The sequence below is a fragment of the Mustela lutreola genome, chromosome 7 (genome assembly GCF_030435805.1).
Source record: "Mustela lutreola isolate mMusLut2 chromosome 7, mMusLut2.pri, whole genome shotgun sequence".
Classification (NCBI taxonomy): domain Eukaryota; kingdom Metazoa; phylum Chordata; class Mammalia; order Carnivora; family Mustelidae; genus Mustela; species Mustela lutreola.
Window position 1 is genome coordinate 13,674,571 of NC_081296.1, and position 18,193 is coordinate 13,692,763.

Below are 18,193 nucleotides of genomic sequence, written 5' to 3' on the forward strand. Positions count from 1 at the left end.
TGGCTTCATCAGCTGGAGAATGGTTTTTCCATCACTCAGAGAAAGTCTTGACCTGCTAGCCTGTATCACACTCTTTATAATTAAGAAGAAATGGGTATTTCCCCAAGAATAACACATCTTTAGTTTTCACTGGAAATCTTAGAAATAGGGCCGAGACTCTAAAAACTACATCCATGTTCCTTTGGGTTTGATGACATCCTTTGGTCGCTCTGCCTAGAAGCCAAAGACAGGCCCACCTAAAGCTTGAACCAGGTGGTAGGTCATTGGATGGATAATGTTGGATGGTGAGATGAATGACCTCTGGGGTCATGTTAGAATATACTTTTAGCTAGTAAATCTACAGTCAGGTTATGTATCCTGATACAAATCTTAAGTCTCCTAGATATCCTAGGAGACTTAAGATAACCAGTGGTGACTTTGTTTCTAACATTTTTTTTCTACAGAATTGATTGCCTAGGTCCTCCCTGTGCTGCATGGGTCTTTCTGGTCTTTGAGCCTCCTTGTGTTTTCAAAGTGAGTCCAGTGAGCTACACTGGGCTGGTTTTAGGTCTAGCCAAGTCCTTCCAGGGGTCATAGTTGTGTACTTACCACTGGATTGACCCTAGGGACTTAGAATGGGAATGGCATGAGGGGAAGTTTCTCTGCCAGTGGTGTCAAATACATCTCCTTTCACATCCCCTCTCCACCCCACTAGAATTTATATATTTATTACTCAGTACATCGTCACCATGATGTGCTCATGATGAACAAGAGCAGGTCATCTCTGGACTCAAGGAGAGAGGACAAGCCTTGAATTGATACTGGTTTTAAGAAGAGGCATTTCAAAAAAGATGTGTTATCAGCTGGGAGGGCCCCTCTATCTGGAATGGTCATCCCTTCCAAACCACCTCTATTGTCACACTCATCCCAGAAAATGTTCTACCCTGAGAATATTCTAGAAAATGTGCAAGAGACTCATTCTAACGGACTGTTGTAGATAAACCAAAGCCAGAGTGATTGAGTCATTTCAAAAAAAGAACCAAGACCCTATGAAGATACTTTTCCGATGTAAAAGGTAGTGACATTGGATATAGATGAATGGGTTATTTTGCAAGTGGTCTGTCTGAGGTGTCAAACCAATGCTCGTCTGGTTGATTTCACAGAATAACCTTGGAAGGACGAGGGTGTTCATGGTGCTGTTTGTGAAGCATAAGAGACATGGTCTTCCCAGTTCCTATTTCCCCAATACATGTATCCTACCAAGTTAAGATGTTTTCCTATCCTGGCAAAAGCAAAAATGCCTTTCAATGAAGACTTAAGGGACCGCATTTGCATGTCTTCCTTCCAAGGACAAGATTAGCCCCATTATTCACACTTTCAAGTTCCTACACTTATCTTGTTATTGCAGTTAGTTGCTTTTCAGACTTTAAACAGAAAGCCAAAAAAAAAGGACCCCCAAAACTATTAATTTCTGAAAAATGGCTCTTATGGACTGCCGTGGAGGACTCTGGGGTCTGTTAATTAAAGCGGAGTGATAAGAATCTTTTCCTTTCTCCTCTTCATCTCTTTGCATGTAGGACAGTCAGCCCTGAACTCAAGTCTTACGCCCTGGGAGTCCTGTTCCTCCTCCTCCGTTTGTTGGGTATGTATGCTCTCTTTATTCCTTCAGTAATGAATTGGATGCTTATACCGAGGTGAGTAAAAGTCCGCAACTTTGTCCCATTTCTTGAGCTTTTCTTTTTTTTTTTCTATGCAGTTTAATAACTATTAGTAAACAAGAGAAACTTAAATCTGTACCTTTTGCTCTGGGTTGAGACCTAGCTCTCTCTGGATACCACCCAGTTTTCCTTTATATAAACTCTGTCTCTGTGCCACACTGAATTCTCAGAGGCATAAGAAGGGGAGAATGATGGCACCAAAGGGAAAAACATTTGATGGCGTAACGTGGCTCCCTCATTAAGCAAACCCTGGGCAGCTCGTGAAATGCCTCGTTTATGGGGCCGCCAGCTGGGACAGAGAGACAATCTTACAATGCTTCACAAATGGAAACTTTGCGCCCTTTAAATTTTTCCAAACTGATAGAGTTTATTTCACTTGGGTTTCCAGGATGGGGCAAAGGTGACCTTCGTGCTATAGAACGTACATTCCAAGGTTTGGTATGGATAAAAGGAATGAAGTCTAACCCTCTCAATTTTAAAATGAGAAAATAGAGCAGAGGAATATTCCATGGTTCTCCCTGGGTCCGAGGACAGGCTGAGGCGAAGCTGGAGCGGCTCACTGGGTAACTCATCTGCCAGGCATGCCCCCCACCCATGTCCCTCTAGACCTCTGTTGCTTTATAAACATCCCTTTGTCAAGACCAAGATAAAAACAGGTAACTTTTCCCCTTGAAGACTAGTGGTCTTCTTTCATGGTCATTGAAAGGTAAATAAATGTGCAAAGGGAGATAACCATGGTGTGTATTTTTAGAGTAAAAATTAAACTCCTTATTCTAAGTGTATCACTGTAGACGTGCACGAAGACTCAGCCCTAGAAATATTTATGAAAATGTTTGTAAAACATGAAAAATTGGCAACTACCCAACATCCAGCAGCCAGGGAATTAATTAATCATCTATTATGATTCAGAATTCCGGTAGGATTTATGGCCCCCTCTAAAATTCTGGTAAGTATGTATAGACTTTGAAAGGGCACATGACCTATGGAAGGGGAAGAAAAGTCTATAATATACTATATATTCAAGTGTTTTTAAATATAAACATGGAACAACATTAGAAAGCTAAACAAACATGTATGTTGTTGTCTGGGTAAGAATATATAAATCCTATTTTCTAAATGTTTTAAAATTTTGAATGAATATGTAGGTGCCTGTTACTTTTATGATGAGATGAATTCCTGATATCCAGAAGAACCATCAGCCTCTGGTCGTTCATAAGGTCCTCCCTGGGGAATGACAAGTCCTGGGCTAATGTAGCCCCTCACTTCCTTTCTCGGCCTGTAGCAGAATATTTCCAGTGGGCTGCTGTGGTCCTTCTTCCCGTGCCCAGGACAAGGTCTCAGCGTCCTATCCACCATTACCAATCCATGGATATGGGTGCACATAGGGAAACTTAAGTGGAGTTTTTTATCTTACTTTGATCTTGTAGGAAACAAAAATGCCCTAGGTATGAAGATACCCAGTTAAGACAAGTTCAGTAGGAATTCAAACTAAAACATTTAGGACTCCCTGTTGTAGTGGCTTGTAGAATTCTATAACCACAGGGTAATCATCATGTTGATTTTTTTTTTTTTCCCCTTCTACTTGGGAGGGCCAAGGATGCACACATCGTAATGTCTCACCCCTGCTGCCTTGATTTGGGTGGATAAAGGCGTGTGTAACATCAGATAGCAAGTTGGGAACCCTTATTTCTGTAAATGGTAAAGTAGTTTCACATACACATTCATTCAACAAACTAATATTTATTGAGCGCCTAATGGGTTCACACCTTCCGTGGACCGGGCCCAGGTAAATGGGCACAGCTCTCTTCCTGGGAGTCTCCTTGCAAGCTGGCCGGGGAAGGTGGGACTCCCCCATCTGTGGAGTTGCTCTAAGTGAATCTCTGTACCTCTAAACAGATGCTGAAGACTCCAAAAATAGCTGGTAAGAACAAAAACAGCAAAAAAAAAATAGTTACCCTTTAGAATAACTTGATAGCACAAAATGAAAAAAAAAAAAGATTTGTAAAATATTTCTGAAATGATAATGAAAATTATAGGACACTTGAAATCAGAATGGAAAATTATAGCGCTTGTATAATGTGACATTGTTAAGATCCTTGTATGTTGCCCTAAAGCAGTTCCATGTTTGTAGGAATAATCAGCCAGGCATTCTCCAGAATCGTATTTTCCAACTTCTGTGACTGATCCCCAGCGAGAGATAAGTTTTACATCATGGTCCAGTACCCACATACATATGCATTAATATAGCTGAGACAAAAATTTCACAAAAATAGTACCCTTAATGTGTATGTATTCTCTTCTCTTCCATGCTTAAGAAGTTGGTCATGACCCACGATATTGATTTTGTTTCCCCTTTATGGGTCACTGTCAGAGTCTAGAGAACTCCACTCTAGCAGGATATGGTAGCTTCATCTTTTCCTTAAAAGCAGCTTCTCAGAGAGGTCTTTGCAATTGCCTGATTCCGTTTCCTGCAGCACCCAAGAAGCTTAACCGCCATTACTGTTAACGAGGGGTCAACCAAGAAATCAGATTCCACAACCCTGTTGGCCTTTGTGATTGGCCCTGTAGATGGGTGGCAAGATACATGACGGCGTCAACACAGGTGCAACACGGGTGGCCACTGAACCTGGCCTTGGCGTGGGGGCGGGGGTGTGGATCTGAAACCATGTGGTGTCTGCCTCAGACATGAAGACTGAGCAAAAGGTATATAGGTGAGCCGGGAGACTGCTTTATATGGAAGGTCTTGCAGAAGTAAAAGCCTGGGAGGGAGCACCGTGTTTGGGGCTGCAGGAAGCCCTGGGTGGCTGCAGTGTGCAGGGCAAACGGAGTCTGGCAAAAGATGGGGCACGGGTGGGCGGCCATTAGGAACGTGATCTGAAGGGGTGGCTGCCCTGTCCACAGGTTTGACCTTTATCTCTAAGGCAGAGGAAGTCATGGATGGACTTTACCCAGAAGTCACCAGGTGGTTGTGCCTTTGAGGAAAGCCCACCGTGTGTGCCCTAGGGAGAATGAGCATGTGGGGACTGAACCGCGGCCAGTACCACGGAGTAGCTGGTGGAGTATCTAATGGCCTGGGTGGGGGAGGGGCAGGTAGAAGAAGAACCTTCCAGGCTAAGTCTCTGAACGGAAGTATACACACTGGAGTATGTAAGAGGGAAGAATCCACAGTGACAGCTCCTTAAAGAGGCTTGGATCACATGATGAATGGGGAGGTTGCTTATTGAAACAGGAAGACCTGGAGGAAGAGAGATTTGGGAGTGGCATAGACCAGTATTGTGCAGTAGAACTTTCTAGAATAATGGAAATGCTCTGTCTTTGCATCACCTGTGGCTATTGAGCCCTTGAAATGGGGTTTCTATAAATTTTAGTTTTTACTGAGTTTTATTTTAGTAGCCACATGGGTTCAGTGGCTGTGGTGTCGGACACTGTGAGGCACCGCTCTCAGTGAGGCAGAACCTGAGGCAGTGGGGCAGCAGGGGAGCCTACTCTTTCCAGATTCTTGGCTGTGCAGAGCATAAAGAAAGAGGGTAGGACTCAGAAGTAAATGTGAGATTTTTTTTCTCGTTGCTTTAAACGCCAGTGGAAAGGAATTGATAGAACAGGGATGGTAGTGGCGAAGGTCGGTGTGGCTCTGGGAGCCTCCCCCGCAGTCCTGGAGCAGAAGTGGGAACGTGGTTGGTAGTAGCAATGGCAGGTGTGCTAGAAAGAAGGGGGGGCAGAGAAACTAAGGATGATGGCCAAAGTGGCATTAAATGGTGGATCAAGGTTGTAGGCAGGATCAGGGAGACAGGACAAAGCCCAGGGTGTGGCACAGCCAGAGGGGAGAGGAAGTAAAGGACTTTGACCTTGAGAAAGAGTTGATGAACGGCCAGGATGAGGAACTGCACGTCCATGGAGAAGTCCCCCAAGACCGTGGCAATAGTTGAGTGGGGAGAGAAGGACATTGACCTGAGTCGGTAAATCCAGAGTAAACGGAATGTCCTACTCAGCAGAACTGCTGATGCGTTCAAATCTGCCCTCCTTCGTCCTTCTGCAAATGTCCTGATCACTGCTTTTCTCTCTGAGTGTTGGCAAACCAACTGCTTGAAGGTCTGGTCCACAATCTTGCCCCTGGGGTCTAGTGCATGCTGTGGATATTATTACACCAAGTGAAATTAATGGGAACAGATATGCACTGAGATCCTGCTACGTCCAGGAACCTGTTCAGGATGCTGCAAAGAAGATAAAAATATGAAGGAGCCAGTATCCTGCCTCCATGGGGCTCCAAGTAGGAGAACAAAGCAAATATCAGGGATATATAGGGCTGGATAGATAGGTCTGGACCTTGAATTTCAAGGGGGAAAAATATTTTACTTGGTTAAGTAGTTGGCAGTGGGGAGCAAATGACAGATAAAGATGGGAAAGTGGAAATGCATTTGACGTTCTGATTGAGGGAGATCTGCCTGGGAGCAAGGTGGTTCTGCAGGGTGCAGTATTAGGAAGCGAAGGGAGAAGCAGGAAACCAAGGCATAGCAACGGAACAGTAAAAAGGCAAGGACAGGTGCAAGTGCCTGGTGGAGGTAACATCTGTTGAAACCCCCCACAATCGACTAGAGGAAAGCACGAGAGAACCAACAGAAACGCAAGGGGAAGCAGAGGGTTTCCGTCCCTGGGGACTGACTTACCCTCCATCAGTTGTCTTAAGGGTATTGGCGGGGCTGGGCTGGTGGCCAGACTCTCCTCGCACAGATGCCCGCTCTCGGTTTTCAGAGCACCCGCCAAGCAAAAAGCACGGAGAACATCGGCCTCCGGGTGCACCTTTGACCCATGTGTCTTTTCCTAAGCAAACCATCCGTGTGTCTTGAGTGATTCAGGAGCTACTCCAGGAGCAGCACATCTGGGAAACTCCAGGCAGGTGGAAGAAATGAGCACTTTGGCAGAAGTCAGCACAGCGTGCTGGAAGCCGTGGTGGAGAAACCACTCCCCCAGCTGTGGGCTGGTCGGGGATGGGGTGTGATGGCCTCTCCCACTCACCTGTGCATCTGTTTGCTAATTCAGCAAACATCTATGAAGCAATGATATGTCCGACATCCTGACGTACCCCCATCACCCAAGATCCACTCCTTACCTGTGCTAAAGTGGTGCCGCATTTTCACCGTGGACCCCTCTGCAGGCAGACCCAGATGGCTTTGGGTCCCCACCCCCTCTGCCATTCCGGACTGGGTGGCCTTGGGGAGGTTATTTAAGCTCTTTTAGCCTTAGTGACTATAACAAGGAGCCCAGGAATGAAGTGAGAACAAAGTGGCACCACCCAACGTCCCAGATTTAAGAAAAGGGAATGTCAAGTACCCAGGGGCCATGCTGGCCGGTGCTAATAGTCCAGTCGCATCCTTGGCATTGCTGAAGCAAAGAGAATCTGTTTTCCGCCAGCCCTCCCAGTAGGACATGTGCTGGACATGACCGTAATTCTGTTAGGCTAAAGAGGGATTCTGCGGCGCCTTCAAGTCTTGGCCGGTAAGCTGCAGAAGAATGGATAGAATTTCTGAAATGTAAATGGCAGAGTCATTTTCAGCTTCTATTTTGTCCCCAAAAGGTATGTGAACTTATTTTTCTTACAAAAACCTTTAAGCTCACCTTTAAAGTTTAGACCAAAGGCTATAAATAGGCCCAACTTTTTCAACCAGGGGACTGAATTAAGTAGCCAAAATAAAAGACTGTGGGGTTTAATCTCCATTAATAGATTTCAGGAAAACAGAGACCATTTCCTTGAACAGTATTGCAGTTTTTTTGCATTGAAACATACACACACACACACACACACATACATACAATATATGGCTGCTGTTTGGGCCAGAGTGTAATAGGAAGTAAGACTTAATCCCTTTCATAGTCTCTGTAGTAGCACGGAGTGTCCAGATACCTCCTCGACATGCAGCGGGTTCCCAGCCTCCCAGTGACAGGACACTGGTCCCTGCCCACTCCATCCGCGAGCTCCTCCCCAGGAGACACAGGGAGAGGGGAAGGCAAGAGGGAGAGGATGCCGCCGCAGCTCCAGGAAGGACTGTGTTCTAAGACACGCAGTTTCTAAAATACCGCACCGTTACCACCTTCCCTCCGTGTTCTTCAGGAACTGGAGGGCGTAATGGTATGAAGGTGTTCAGAGCAGAAGGATCGCTAATTTACACCTTATCCACTGGGCTTCCCTTCTGGAAGCAGCTGATTGTCCTCCACAACGGACTTATTCTTACGGCATGAAGGAGTCTTGCCAGTCGGGGCCATTCTCGGAGTCTTGGCTTGAAGAATGTTCTGCGGCTCTTCCGCTAGAGAGGATGCTGTCAAGGGGCTACGTTTCCAGGTAGCCAAAAAGCAGAAAAGCAACCAGGTCTGTTAAGAGCCTGCTCCAGGAGGGCCTCTCAGAAATGCCATCTCATGTAATCTGTATGAAAGCCCCCTACCAGAAGGATTTTGTGCCTGTTTTAATAAACAGTGCAACTGAGATTCAGTGCAGTTGAGTGACTTCCCAGGGTCACAGGCTCCCGTGTGGCAGAGTCGGAATCCAGAGTCTGTCTGCAGTCCCTAAGCTCTCATGGCTTCTGCACCACCAAGAAACCTGGAGGCGTGAGCTCCATGCTTGAAGAAAGGCAACTTTCAGCTCTGACCTGATGAGCGTCTGCCAGTAGAGCTGCCTGAGATATTCTCCAAAATGCTGAGTTTGCTTACAAAACAGTCTTGCAACCTTCTCAATGCATTAACAACTTGGGAGAAGGGAGGATTCTGCACTTTGCAAAGGTCAGAACCTCCTTGTGCATGTGTTTCCCCCTCCATGCCTTGCGAAGATCAGAATCCTTGTGTGTTTTTGCCTCGGAAAGCTTCAGAGCCAGCCCTCGGCCAGTCACCGATTCCTAGGAGCTTAGTGGGAAGGTAAATAAGATGTTTTCTATAGCCCTGGAAATCCCTGATAAGAGGCCTAAAATCTTCTCTTCAAATCAACAAACTTTGAATTAGTAAGAAGGAGATTATTGGGTTTGGAGTTTGGAAATGTTAAGCCTGACAAATAAGTAGTCTCCCCCAGCTTCAGTTTCTCTGCATATAAAATAGGGGGTGTTACAGGGTTACGGAGGGGGTTTATGATAGAGAGAGAGTACCACCCCACACAGTGCTGGGGAGAGGGGGTAGTTAATAGAGTCATTACTGTCTTAACCTTAACAGTGAAAGTTATTTACCAGCATAAATGGGTTCATTCAGGAATAACAGAATTGCCATTCGGGGCATACAAACTACTTAGGAAACCGCAGGCAAGTCCCATTGTAAACAAAGGAGGGGAACTGTACGGAGAAAGAGTAGGAGGCTGGGAGGGGTTGTTTTCAAGAAAAGCACAAGTCCAGCGTGATAATGGGGTCTTCAGTGGCTGGGTTGCTGCGATGGTGGATTTCTTAAAGGAGATGCAGTGACCTTGGTTCCCCCTTAATGACCGTAATTGATGATTCTTCTGCTGGGGCCTGTGATTGACCCTGCGTGGTATGCCTTCTTAGTCTATCTTCCCCACTCCATTTCAGTAAGGTGTCCCTTGGTTTCTACATTTTTGCCTTTTGATCAAGATCTTTCTCCAGAAGCTTCTCTGAGCAAGAGTCAGGTTTTCATAATTCCGTGGCCTTTGTTTCCTCGTGGCCCATGGAGGTGGGGATATGGTACAGATGGGAAACCTACTGAGGTCATCCCATTCAAATAACAAGGACAGGTAGCAAGCAGGAGACGTCTCAGGCAGTGAGTGGAGAATCGTGTCCTTACTGGGTACAGTGTTTTTACAAAGGTTTGAGAGGCAGTAAGTACAGAAATCAAAAGGAACATGACCATTCCAGATTGCGTGATGAGGTTTTAAAACAAGATCCTAGATCGGAAAGGAGCCATCTGAAACTACTTATTGGCCCTCACTCCAGCTCAGGGAAGGGAAGTCCCACTTCAGAGACAAACCCCAGAGTCACATATCTCTCCTGGGAGTCCCTCAAAGCACTCGTGAGAACAGAACAGTGGACACCTCCGGGTCCCTCCTGAAATTCACCACGTGTGTTTTAGAAGCTACACTTCATGTATAAACACAAGCAATCACTTGTGAACTTTTTGCAAAACAGCGAAATTTCCAAGACGTTTAAAAGCAGCATCATTATCTCAAAACAAGTGCCGGAACTCAGAGATGTTACTAATAATACAGTGAAGTTGAAAATCCAGAAACTGTAAGTTTTGAGTAAGACTCTAGAGTCCTTTAATTTCCAAATGAAAAAGACAGACTTTGTTGAGCCTGGAAACTTCTCACAGTCCTGGCCCACAGATCCCTTCAGATGTTGTCTGCTTCGGTGCCAGGAAATCTTTTGTTTTAGGTCACCAGATGGGGTGCAGGCCCAGTCAGGGTTTGGTGCTCTCTGGATGAGTCATGTGAATCCAGGAATCTGTTCGCTGGTATTTGGCCTCACAGTGTTGGTTAATCAGTGCGGGGTTGAAGAGAATCTTTCTGGAGGTGTCTTTTCCAATAGACCCAAAGGTTGGGTTTGCAAAGGCGTGATGTTCAAGGTCTTCATCTCCCAGGAGGACACACTGAAAAGATTGTTCCACTGAAGCATGCCTGTTTCTGTAGAAGCAGTTAGGCCTTTACAGCACAGAAGTGTATCTTACCAACAATAGGCCAGCGTGTTAACAGACTCAGGCTGGGCTTCTGGTCGTTCAAGAGGCCGATAGTCCAAGAGACAAGTTTGTGATTGGAAAGGAACGTGAGCTTTATTCAGGAGGCTGACCACGTGGGAAGAAGGCAGGCTCTTGTCCAAAAGGCAAACTCTGAGGTTTCTACCTGGCGCTGAGGTTTCCAAAGTTCAGGGTCATCAGCAAAGGGAATGCAGTAGCCTGTGATACTTTTCAGTCACGGGCAGATGCGATGCTGCTGGCTACAGATACAGACATTCTGTCCATGCTCAGGGAGCTGGGTCCTGTTTTGTGATGTGCAGGAGTACTGTGATTTGTGGGGTCAAGGGCAAGGGCTCCAGCAACCGTAGAGCGTGGCAAAGTTCTGGTCCTTCTCAAGGCCAGTGGTCTGCAGATCTCCAAGTCAGTTAGTTCTGCTACAAATCAAGGGACTTAGGTCAGCCAGGAGGAGGAGCACACTTACCTCTCAGATTAACACACTCCTTAAGACCAGCTAGAGTTCTCTTACCAAAAAAGGCAGGAACCAAGCACGCTGGACATCCTGTGACTATCCCAGTAGGGGTGGAGCTGAGATTTAGAAAGCAAAAAGCAATGCTTTCAAGCATTGGGAGAGCTACGGATTTTGCCAGTGGAATGTTCCTAGCACCGTTAGTCCATTCGCAAAACCCTGAGGATCAAGGGTGGAACGCACAATGAGAGTGTCCTATAACTCGCCAAACGGTGCAGATGTTCAAAACACCTGACTGGTAAAATGGGGTCCCCGATCACTACGAAGGTCCAGAGGAGTTCCCCAGGTGGGAGTCATTTCTCCTTACAGAATTTTAGCCACCGAGGAGGCAGTGGCCTGTGAGGGAAAGCTTTAGTCCAGTGAGGAAACGTACAAACCATGACTAGAACTTGATGAAACTCACATGCAAACCTCGAATGGCCCGATAGGTCATTTAAAGTGCCCTACAGCAATGGAAACAGGTTTCCCTGCATCGTTATTTTGGACGGAGGGGTGGGGGGTCAAGTGAGGCACACACATTGTCTGCCTTCTTAATATTTCCTCACCAATATTGGTTCATACACGCTATCGTTTTGTCAGACCAATGGTTTAATACATGTGCAATTGTAAGTAGTGGGAATTTTAGAATTTCTGGTAGGGCCAAGTTAGTTGGTCCGAAGCAGAGCTCTCTTTTTTGTTATTTTGTTATTTTGCAATTATTATTATTTATTATGTTATTATTATTTTGCAATTATTAGATCTCTAATACTGTTTTTCCTTGTCTGGGGCCTATGGCCGGGCATCTCTGGTCAGTTTTAACAAATGATCATTTGTGAGAACATCCCTTTGGCCCATGACAGAGATTTGGCTATTGGTTTCCTTACGAGCAGCCCTTTTGTAGAAATATTAGCAAGGTGCTTTCCTTTGACCTCTAGGGAGTCCAGTCTGGAATGCCCAGGAACCTTAATAATACTCCAAAGCTGTGAGCTACCCCAAAGGCAAACTGGACTGTCAGTTTGAATGTTCGTGGTTTTACCCTGGGCTGAGCCACGAGCATGAGTGAATGTGTAACTCAGATCAAGGGACTGCCTCATGACTTCAAAAAGAGTTGCAATGACCTACCTGTCCTTTTTACCTTTTTTATCCTTTAAGAGCACCACCAATAAACCTTGAAAAATCTGCCTTAGTTAGAGGATTTTCCTATAAAATAAAATAAAAAGTGGAGAGAACAGCCAGTGAAGGTTACTGCCTTAAGAAAGTCATGTGAGAAGTTGGTGGCCAGTTGCCTCTCCTCTGGGCAGGAGTGAGGAGGATTCAGGCCTCTGTTTGAGGGGCGCAAGAATGTTTGGGGGGGTCTTCTCGCCTTAATCAATGGGCAGGGGCAGGAATGGCCCTGAGGTGGGAGGGTTTGGGGGGATATCGCTAAGTCTCAGAGGCCCCAGTAGCCTGGGCGTTGATGGTGGCCCCATGTTTTGGTTGGGTCCTCAAAGGACATTCCTTCCCCTCTCATAAAAGCAGGGAAAGGGGAAGTTGATAATCAGAATATCCGAGGACACGGGGCTTCATTCGGCTTTTCTTTGAAGTCTCAAAACCTGTGTCTTCCTGATCTTTCCAAATGATAGGATCAGGTTCCTCGATTTTTAGGAAGCATAGAGAGGTTAGAGAAAAGTCTGGAATCTCATTTTGACTGTATCTAGCCACCACCCCACCACACCCCCCCCCAAAAAAACCTCGTTAAATGGTGCTTAGTTTTAGGTTTTGGGAAGTTCTGGGTGCTGTGAAAACTACCTGGATCCAAACATAGTCCTTGGTGTCAACCCTCAACTGACCCTGCAGTTCGAGGCAACTGCAGTTTCTCTCTGACCCTTAAAGGCCAAAAGTTTTAAGTAAGTAGATGCTGTGTTCTGTAAAGAAGTTTGAGAAAGGGGGGCACCTGGCTGGCTAGGTCGGTTAAGCATCCAACTCTTGATTTCAGCTCAGGTCGTGGTCTCAGGGTCGTGAGATCCTGGGTATGGAGGCTGCTGACGATTCTCGCTCTTCCTCTGCTTCTCGCCCCCTGCTCCTGCACATGCACACGTGTGTGGGTGTGGTTGTGCTCTCTCAAAAGAAAAAAAAAAGGTTAAGAAAGGGAGCAGAAAAGGAAATCCTCCCTCTCGTAACAAACATCATCCAAATCAACTTGTGAGGCTTGTGAAAAGTTCTCTGTTGTAACCCCTGGGGCATTCCCGGCTAGGTGTAATCAGAAACATAATTCGCTATCTTATCCACTGAAATACTGAAAAAAACGCACTGCACAGACCAACTACAGTGAAAATTTCCTTTGAGTGGGAATAGCTACCAGTGGTGTATGGGGGTTGGGAATTACCCGGTACCGAAGGATAGTAATGTTATTGCTTCGAGGTCATGGACAAACTTCCATCCACAGCCACTGGGTTTTCTTGTGAGTAAAATAGGGATATTACAGAGACTAATTCAGGGGCTAATAAAGCCTTGAGCCCTGTAATTTACTATTATGGGCTTGATACCTTGAAGGGTTTCCTTATTTATAGGGTATTAATTACTTCTGGAGAGAGGTTTTGCGGGGTCTGTTTGAATCTTGATGGGAGGTATACTGTGAATCCTGCCAGTATCAATGGAACAACTTGCCCATAAAAAGGGGGGTAGTTGGGATGCCTGGGTGGCTCAGTTGGTTAAGCGGCTGCCTTCGGCTCAGGTCATGATCCCAGTGTCCTGGGATCGGGTCCCACATCGGGCTCCCTGCCAATCGGGCTCTCTGCTTGGCAGGGAGCTTGTGTCTCCCTCTGCCTCTGCCTGCCACTCTGTCTGCCTGTGCTTACTCTCTCTGACAAATAAAATCTTAAAAAAAAGGGGGGGGGTGGTAGCTGATCCAGTAGAGACAAATGATGGGTGTCCCCAGACTCAGCCATGATGCAGGCAGAGTCGGAACAAATACTAGATGCCAAAGGGTCGTTTAATTCACTTGGTTGGCTATTTTGATTACTACGGTCAGGTTCTTTAGGAAAAAGACATTCTGGCATGATATTTTTCTAAGAAATTTGAGCCTGATAAGCAAATAAGGAGAAAAGGGTGAGTATCAGTGGGCCTGAGCAGGGGGGAATAGGTCCAGAGATGGGAAGCTGTTGAGGTTTATTAAAGATTCCCCACTATTTGAACTGGTTTCTTACCTGAGGCAGGGGCTTGAGCGATACAAATTTAGCTCTGGGGGCAATAAAGACAAAGAAATTCATTCCCAGTCTGGAGACTGGTTTCTCTGAGCTCCTCCAGAGAGAGGATTGGGAAGAACCCCACCACTGGGGAATTCAGAGGACATCACGAAGGCTGGATGGAAGGCTACAGGTGCCTACAGCCCTTGTTAGTTGCCCCGTGGTCCTGGCCCTTAGTAGTAATAGGAGAAATCAGGGAAGGGTTGGTTTGTTTAGCGGTGTTGATTTGCCAGCCTTGAAAATTAAGAATTTTAGTACTTAACTTTTAGGTAACTCATCTACAGTACAAGTGAGCTGATTTGCCAAATTGAATCTGGGGTGGGCAGTTTCCTGTTCCATCCTGGTCCTTTAAAGAAGAAATACCGGGGCACCTGGGTGGCTCAGTCGGTTGAATGTCCAACTCTTGGCTTTGGCTCGGGTCATCATCTCAGGGCCATGAGATCGAGCCCTGTGTCGGGCTCCGTGCTGAGTAGGGAGAATCTTGAGATTCTCGCTCGCTCTCAAAAAAATAATAATAAAAAGAAAAGAAAGAAAATACCGTGTACATAACAGTAACAAACAATGAATTGAGTTCAGTGCTCCCCAGCTGGATTCTACATTTAAAGGAAGACCAGAATGTTCTTTAAAGACAATTTGGAGTTGATTGTAATAGTCATGAACAGGTTCAACAGGCTTTTGTGTGCAAACCTGAATTCTGTTCCAATCAACAGGCTTAGTAAAAGCTACTGTAATTGCTCGGCAAAGCTTTCCAGAGAGTGTTCTAGCATCCTGCCAAAAGTTAGGGGTCTGCTTTCTCTAAATCCCCTTCAGGCTGCTCCCATCGGGCTAGTTTCATCCATTGCTTGGCCAGGCCCTCACCAACAAGCATGTGGACTAATATAAATCCGAGAAACCAGGTTAGTAAATGGGAATAACTCTGTTAAGTTCTTGAGCAAACCTTATGGGGCTCCTCAGTCACTTTGGGAAAGCCTTTAACGATGGCTCGCTATTTGGCTTTATTCCAGGGAACATCAGAAATGTAGGGCTTATTTGGATGCTCGGAGACCTAACTTTAAAGGGGCAGGTTTTAAGATGTCTGGGAGAGGAGGGAGAAGTTCCTTCAGAGGGAAAGGGAGGTTGAGAGAAAGGATTAACGTGGGGGAGGGGAGGGGAGATGCAGAGCAATTAGAGGAAAATGGCGTCAGAGGTTGGACCTGAGCCAGGGGGCTGCCCTCCATCTTGAGACCGAACAGGGAAGGGGAGGAGTGGCCTCAGCCGCCCTTTTTTCTTTGTTTGTCTTAGCTAATATCAATTTCAGGTTCCCGATAATGTTTGGAAGCTTCAAAATACCAATCAAGATGGGCTTCCCATTCAGTTAGTAATTTTACAGCCAGGCCTGCCCAATCCGTTTTGAGAAGAGTTGACTTAGGAAGATGGAAGTTTCCATCAAGTTCCAGTGACTTTTGGTTAAGTTGGCCCGTTTCGTTAGAACTATGCATGAAAGGGGTCGGCCGTTCTTAAACATAAAAACCAGCTGGGGTGTCAGGGGGAGAGTACCCCCCCAAAGCATTTTGAGGGCTGGGACCCCGTTTCTTAGAGATGTATTCACTAGAGAAACAAAAATGTCCTAAACATGGTTTTTCAACAGGAATGACCTGATTCCAAAAGGAATCCTACCAAAGGCCAAAATGAGTACTCTCAGAAAGAAGAAAGCCTTAAAACAGATCCCGAATAAAGACTGGAGAGCTCCAAACACAGAGCAGAGCTTGAAATCCAGGAGAAAACTTACCTACCTGCAAAGGCTAAGCTCCTCAGGAAAGCAGCTCGCTTGGCTCCAGACACCAGCACTGGTTCGCTCATGGAGCTGTCGTAGGTCTTATCTGGATCCTGCTCTGATCACTAAATAATGTGGATGTTAAAAGTAAAAGCCCATTATTTTACCAGAAAAGAAGGGGGGGGTGTTTATTTGAGAATAACAGATTTGCAATTCGGGGCATGTAAGCTACAGCAAAACCATAGGCGAGTCCTGCCATAGACCAAGGAGAGGAGGTTAACTTTCTGGAGGAGGAAGAGGACCTCGGGAGGGTCCTGAGTGAAAGTTGAGGAGAAAAACAGCAGGAGTTCAGGGTGATGGAGGACAGGTTCTCACTGGCTGAGTTCCTGGGTAGTCCATTTCTTGTAGGAGATGCAACGTACGTCTTTCCCTGCTGGGGTCTGTAATGGACAGTTCTGTTGTATGGCTTCCCCCTTCTGTCCTCCGTACTCCATTTTAATGAGGTTTCTTTTCAGTAACTTCTGCTGTTGTAAAGGAGTCTCCCATTGGCGTCTGGGGAGGTGGTAGCTGGCAGGGACAGCCCAAGCACTTATTTGGCCCACCTGAGCGATAAACAGAACGATGAGTGGCCGCATGTGAGAATTAGCCGTAGGTGGGCCTCCCTCCTGTGACTAATCCAGTGAGTGCTGGGGTGACCACTCAGGAAAGATGCAGTCAGTTCTTCCTCGCTGGTACCCTCAGCACACCTGATAGCCAGAGCTCCCTTTTGGGGAAGAATTTTATATTTTTTTTTTAGATTTCATTTACTTGACAGAGATCACAAGTAGGCAGAGAGAGAGAGAGAGAGGAGGAAGCAGGCTCCCGATGCGGGAGCCCGATGCGGGGCTCGATCCCAGGACCCTGAGATCATGACCTGAGCCGAAGGCAGAGGCTTAACCCACTGAGCCACCCAGGCGCCCCTGGGGAAGAATTTTAAGTCACTATAAAGGAAAAGGTGAATTGGGTGGAAAAGCCAGTATTTTTTTTTTTTTCAGAGATCTAAAAGGAACCTCATAAAGGTTATACTTAAAGTATGAAACCCAGAGTTTAAATCGTTACCCCGAATCGTATAGCTTGAATCAGATAATAGGAGCTCTGGCCATGTGGGAGGACCGGACCTGTGCACAACACGAATTTGTAGGGGTGCTCACCTTGACCCTGTCCTAGCAGGCAATATGAGCTCCATTTTAAAGATCAAGAAACTGAACCACCAAGAGATAAAGCGACTCGGCCTCTAGGCTTTCGACTCAAGTTAAAGTTCCTTCTTGTCTCTCACAAAGGCTCTCCAAAATATGAAAAACTTTTTAGGCACTTAGCTTTCTAATTTCTGTTTGAAGGCTTTTTCTGACTCCTTCCAGGGCTGTGTCATCTGGTAATGGGGCTTGACAGTAGGCAGGATAAAATTGACACGGCTAGCACAAAGAAGGATGCCCTACTTTAACGATAACACAATATTTTTAAAACCCTCGCACAGATACGGATACGTGAAGGAGTTACATAGTAGCAGTTTAGAGGGCTATCTTGGTTCCAGCAAGTATTAAAGAAGGACTTCTTTATATTGCAAATTTCCTCCCATGTGCTGAAAATACGACCTGATTTGCCCAGTGTGGATTTGCCTGCAACCCTTCCAGTCCCTTTGCATTGGGGGCGGTGGCGGGAGTCGGGGCGGGGGATGGATGCACAAGGCGCCCCTGTGCTGTCAGTCCCTTCCCATGACAGAACTATTGTCATCTGCTGTCTGTCTTAGCACCTCATCGCCTAGTAATGGGTAATCTAGGAGCAAGTGGCCTCAAGAGAGACGGAAGAAAGAGAAAGGAGGAGCACTTGGGGGCTATCACCAATTCCTAAAACCCAGAGAAATCAGTGAATGGGTTCAAATGATCCCCAGGCCATAGGAACAGCCAGATCTGCCCCAGTTTCCCCGATCTATCAGTTTCCATTGGCTCCAGGTCTCCGTTTCTTCACCTACATAATGTGGAGTGTGACTTAGTTTCTCTTATTTGGTCGTTAGGACAGTCCAGTGGGCTCATGTTCAGTTAAATGAGGAAGGACACTTGTTGGAGGGTCGGGGAGAAGGCCCAGTTGGCGAGGGAGGCCTCAGACACGTTGGGGCAGAGAACCTTGGGATGAGGACTTTACCTCCGGCGGACCCAAGCTGACCTCCAAGCTGAAAAGAGGGAACCGCTAAAATTCCTTTTCTGGGGTTTCTCTCCAGGCTCACAAGGGGCAGAGCCAGGCAGGGGTAATGCTGGGCTAAGGGCTGAGGCGCCCGGGGACCCGGGAGCTCTGCCCCTACTCATCAACACTGATGAGGCAGTGCAGT

General features: G+C 46.3%; 1 protein-coding gene across 2 annotated transcripts in view; it reads left to right on the plus strand.

Annotated features, from left to right (window-relative positions):
• Positions 1-18,193, plus strand: part of SLCO3A1 (solute carrier organic anion transporter family member 3A1) — a 300,851-nt gene that overhangs the window by 271,744 nt on the left and 10,914 nt on the right. For both annotated transcript variants that reach the window (XR_009355285.1, XM_059180067.1), the window contains exon 9: positions 1,557-1,621. Coding sequence is in view for 1 of the 2 variants with exons in the window: in XM_059180067.1 (XP_059036050.1) it covers positions 1,557-1,621 (65 nt within the window). In the remaining variant the exon portion in view is untranslated. The remainder of the gene's footprint in view (positions 1-1,556; positions 1,622-18,193) is intronic.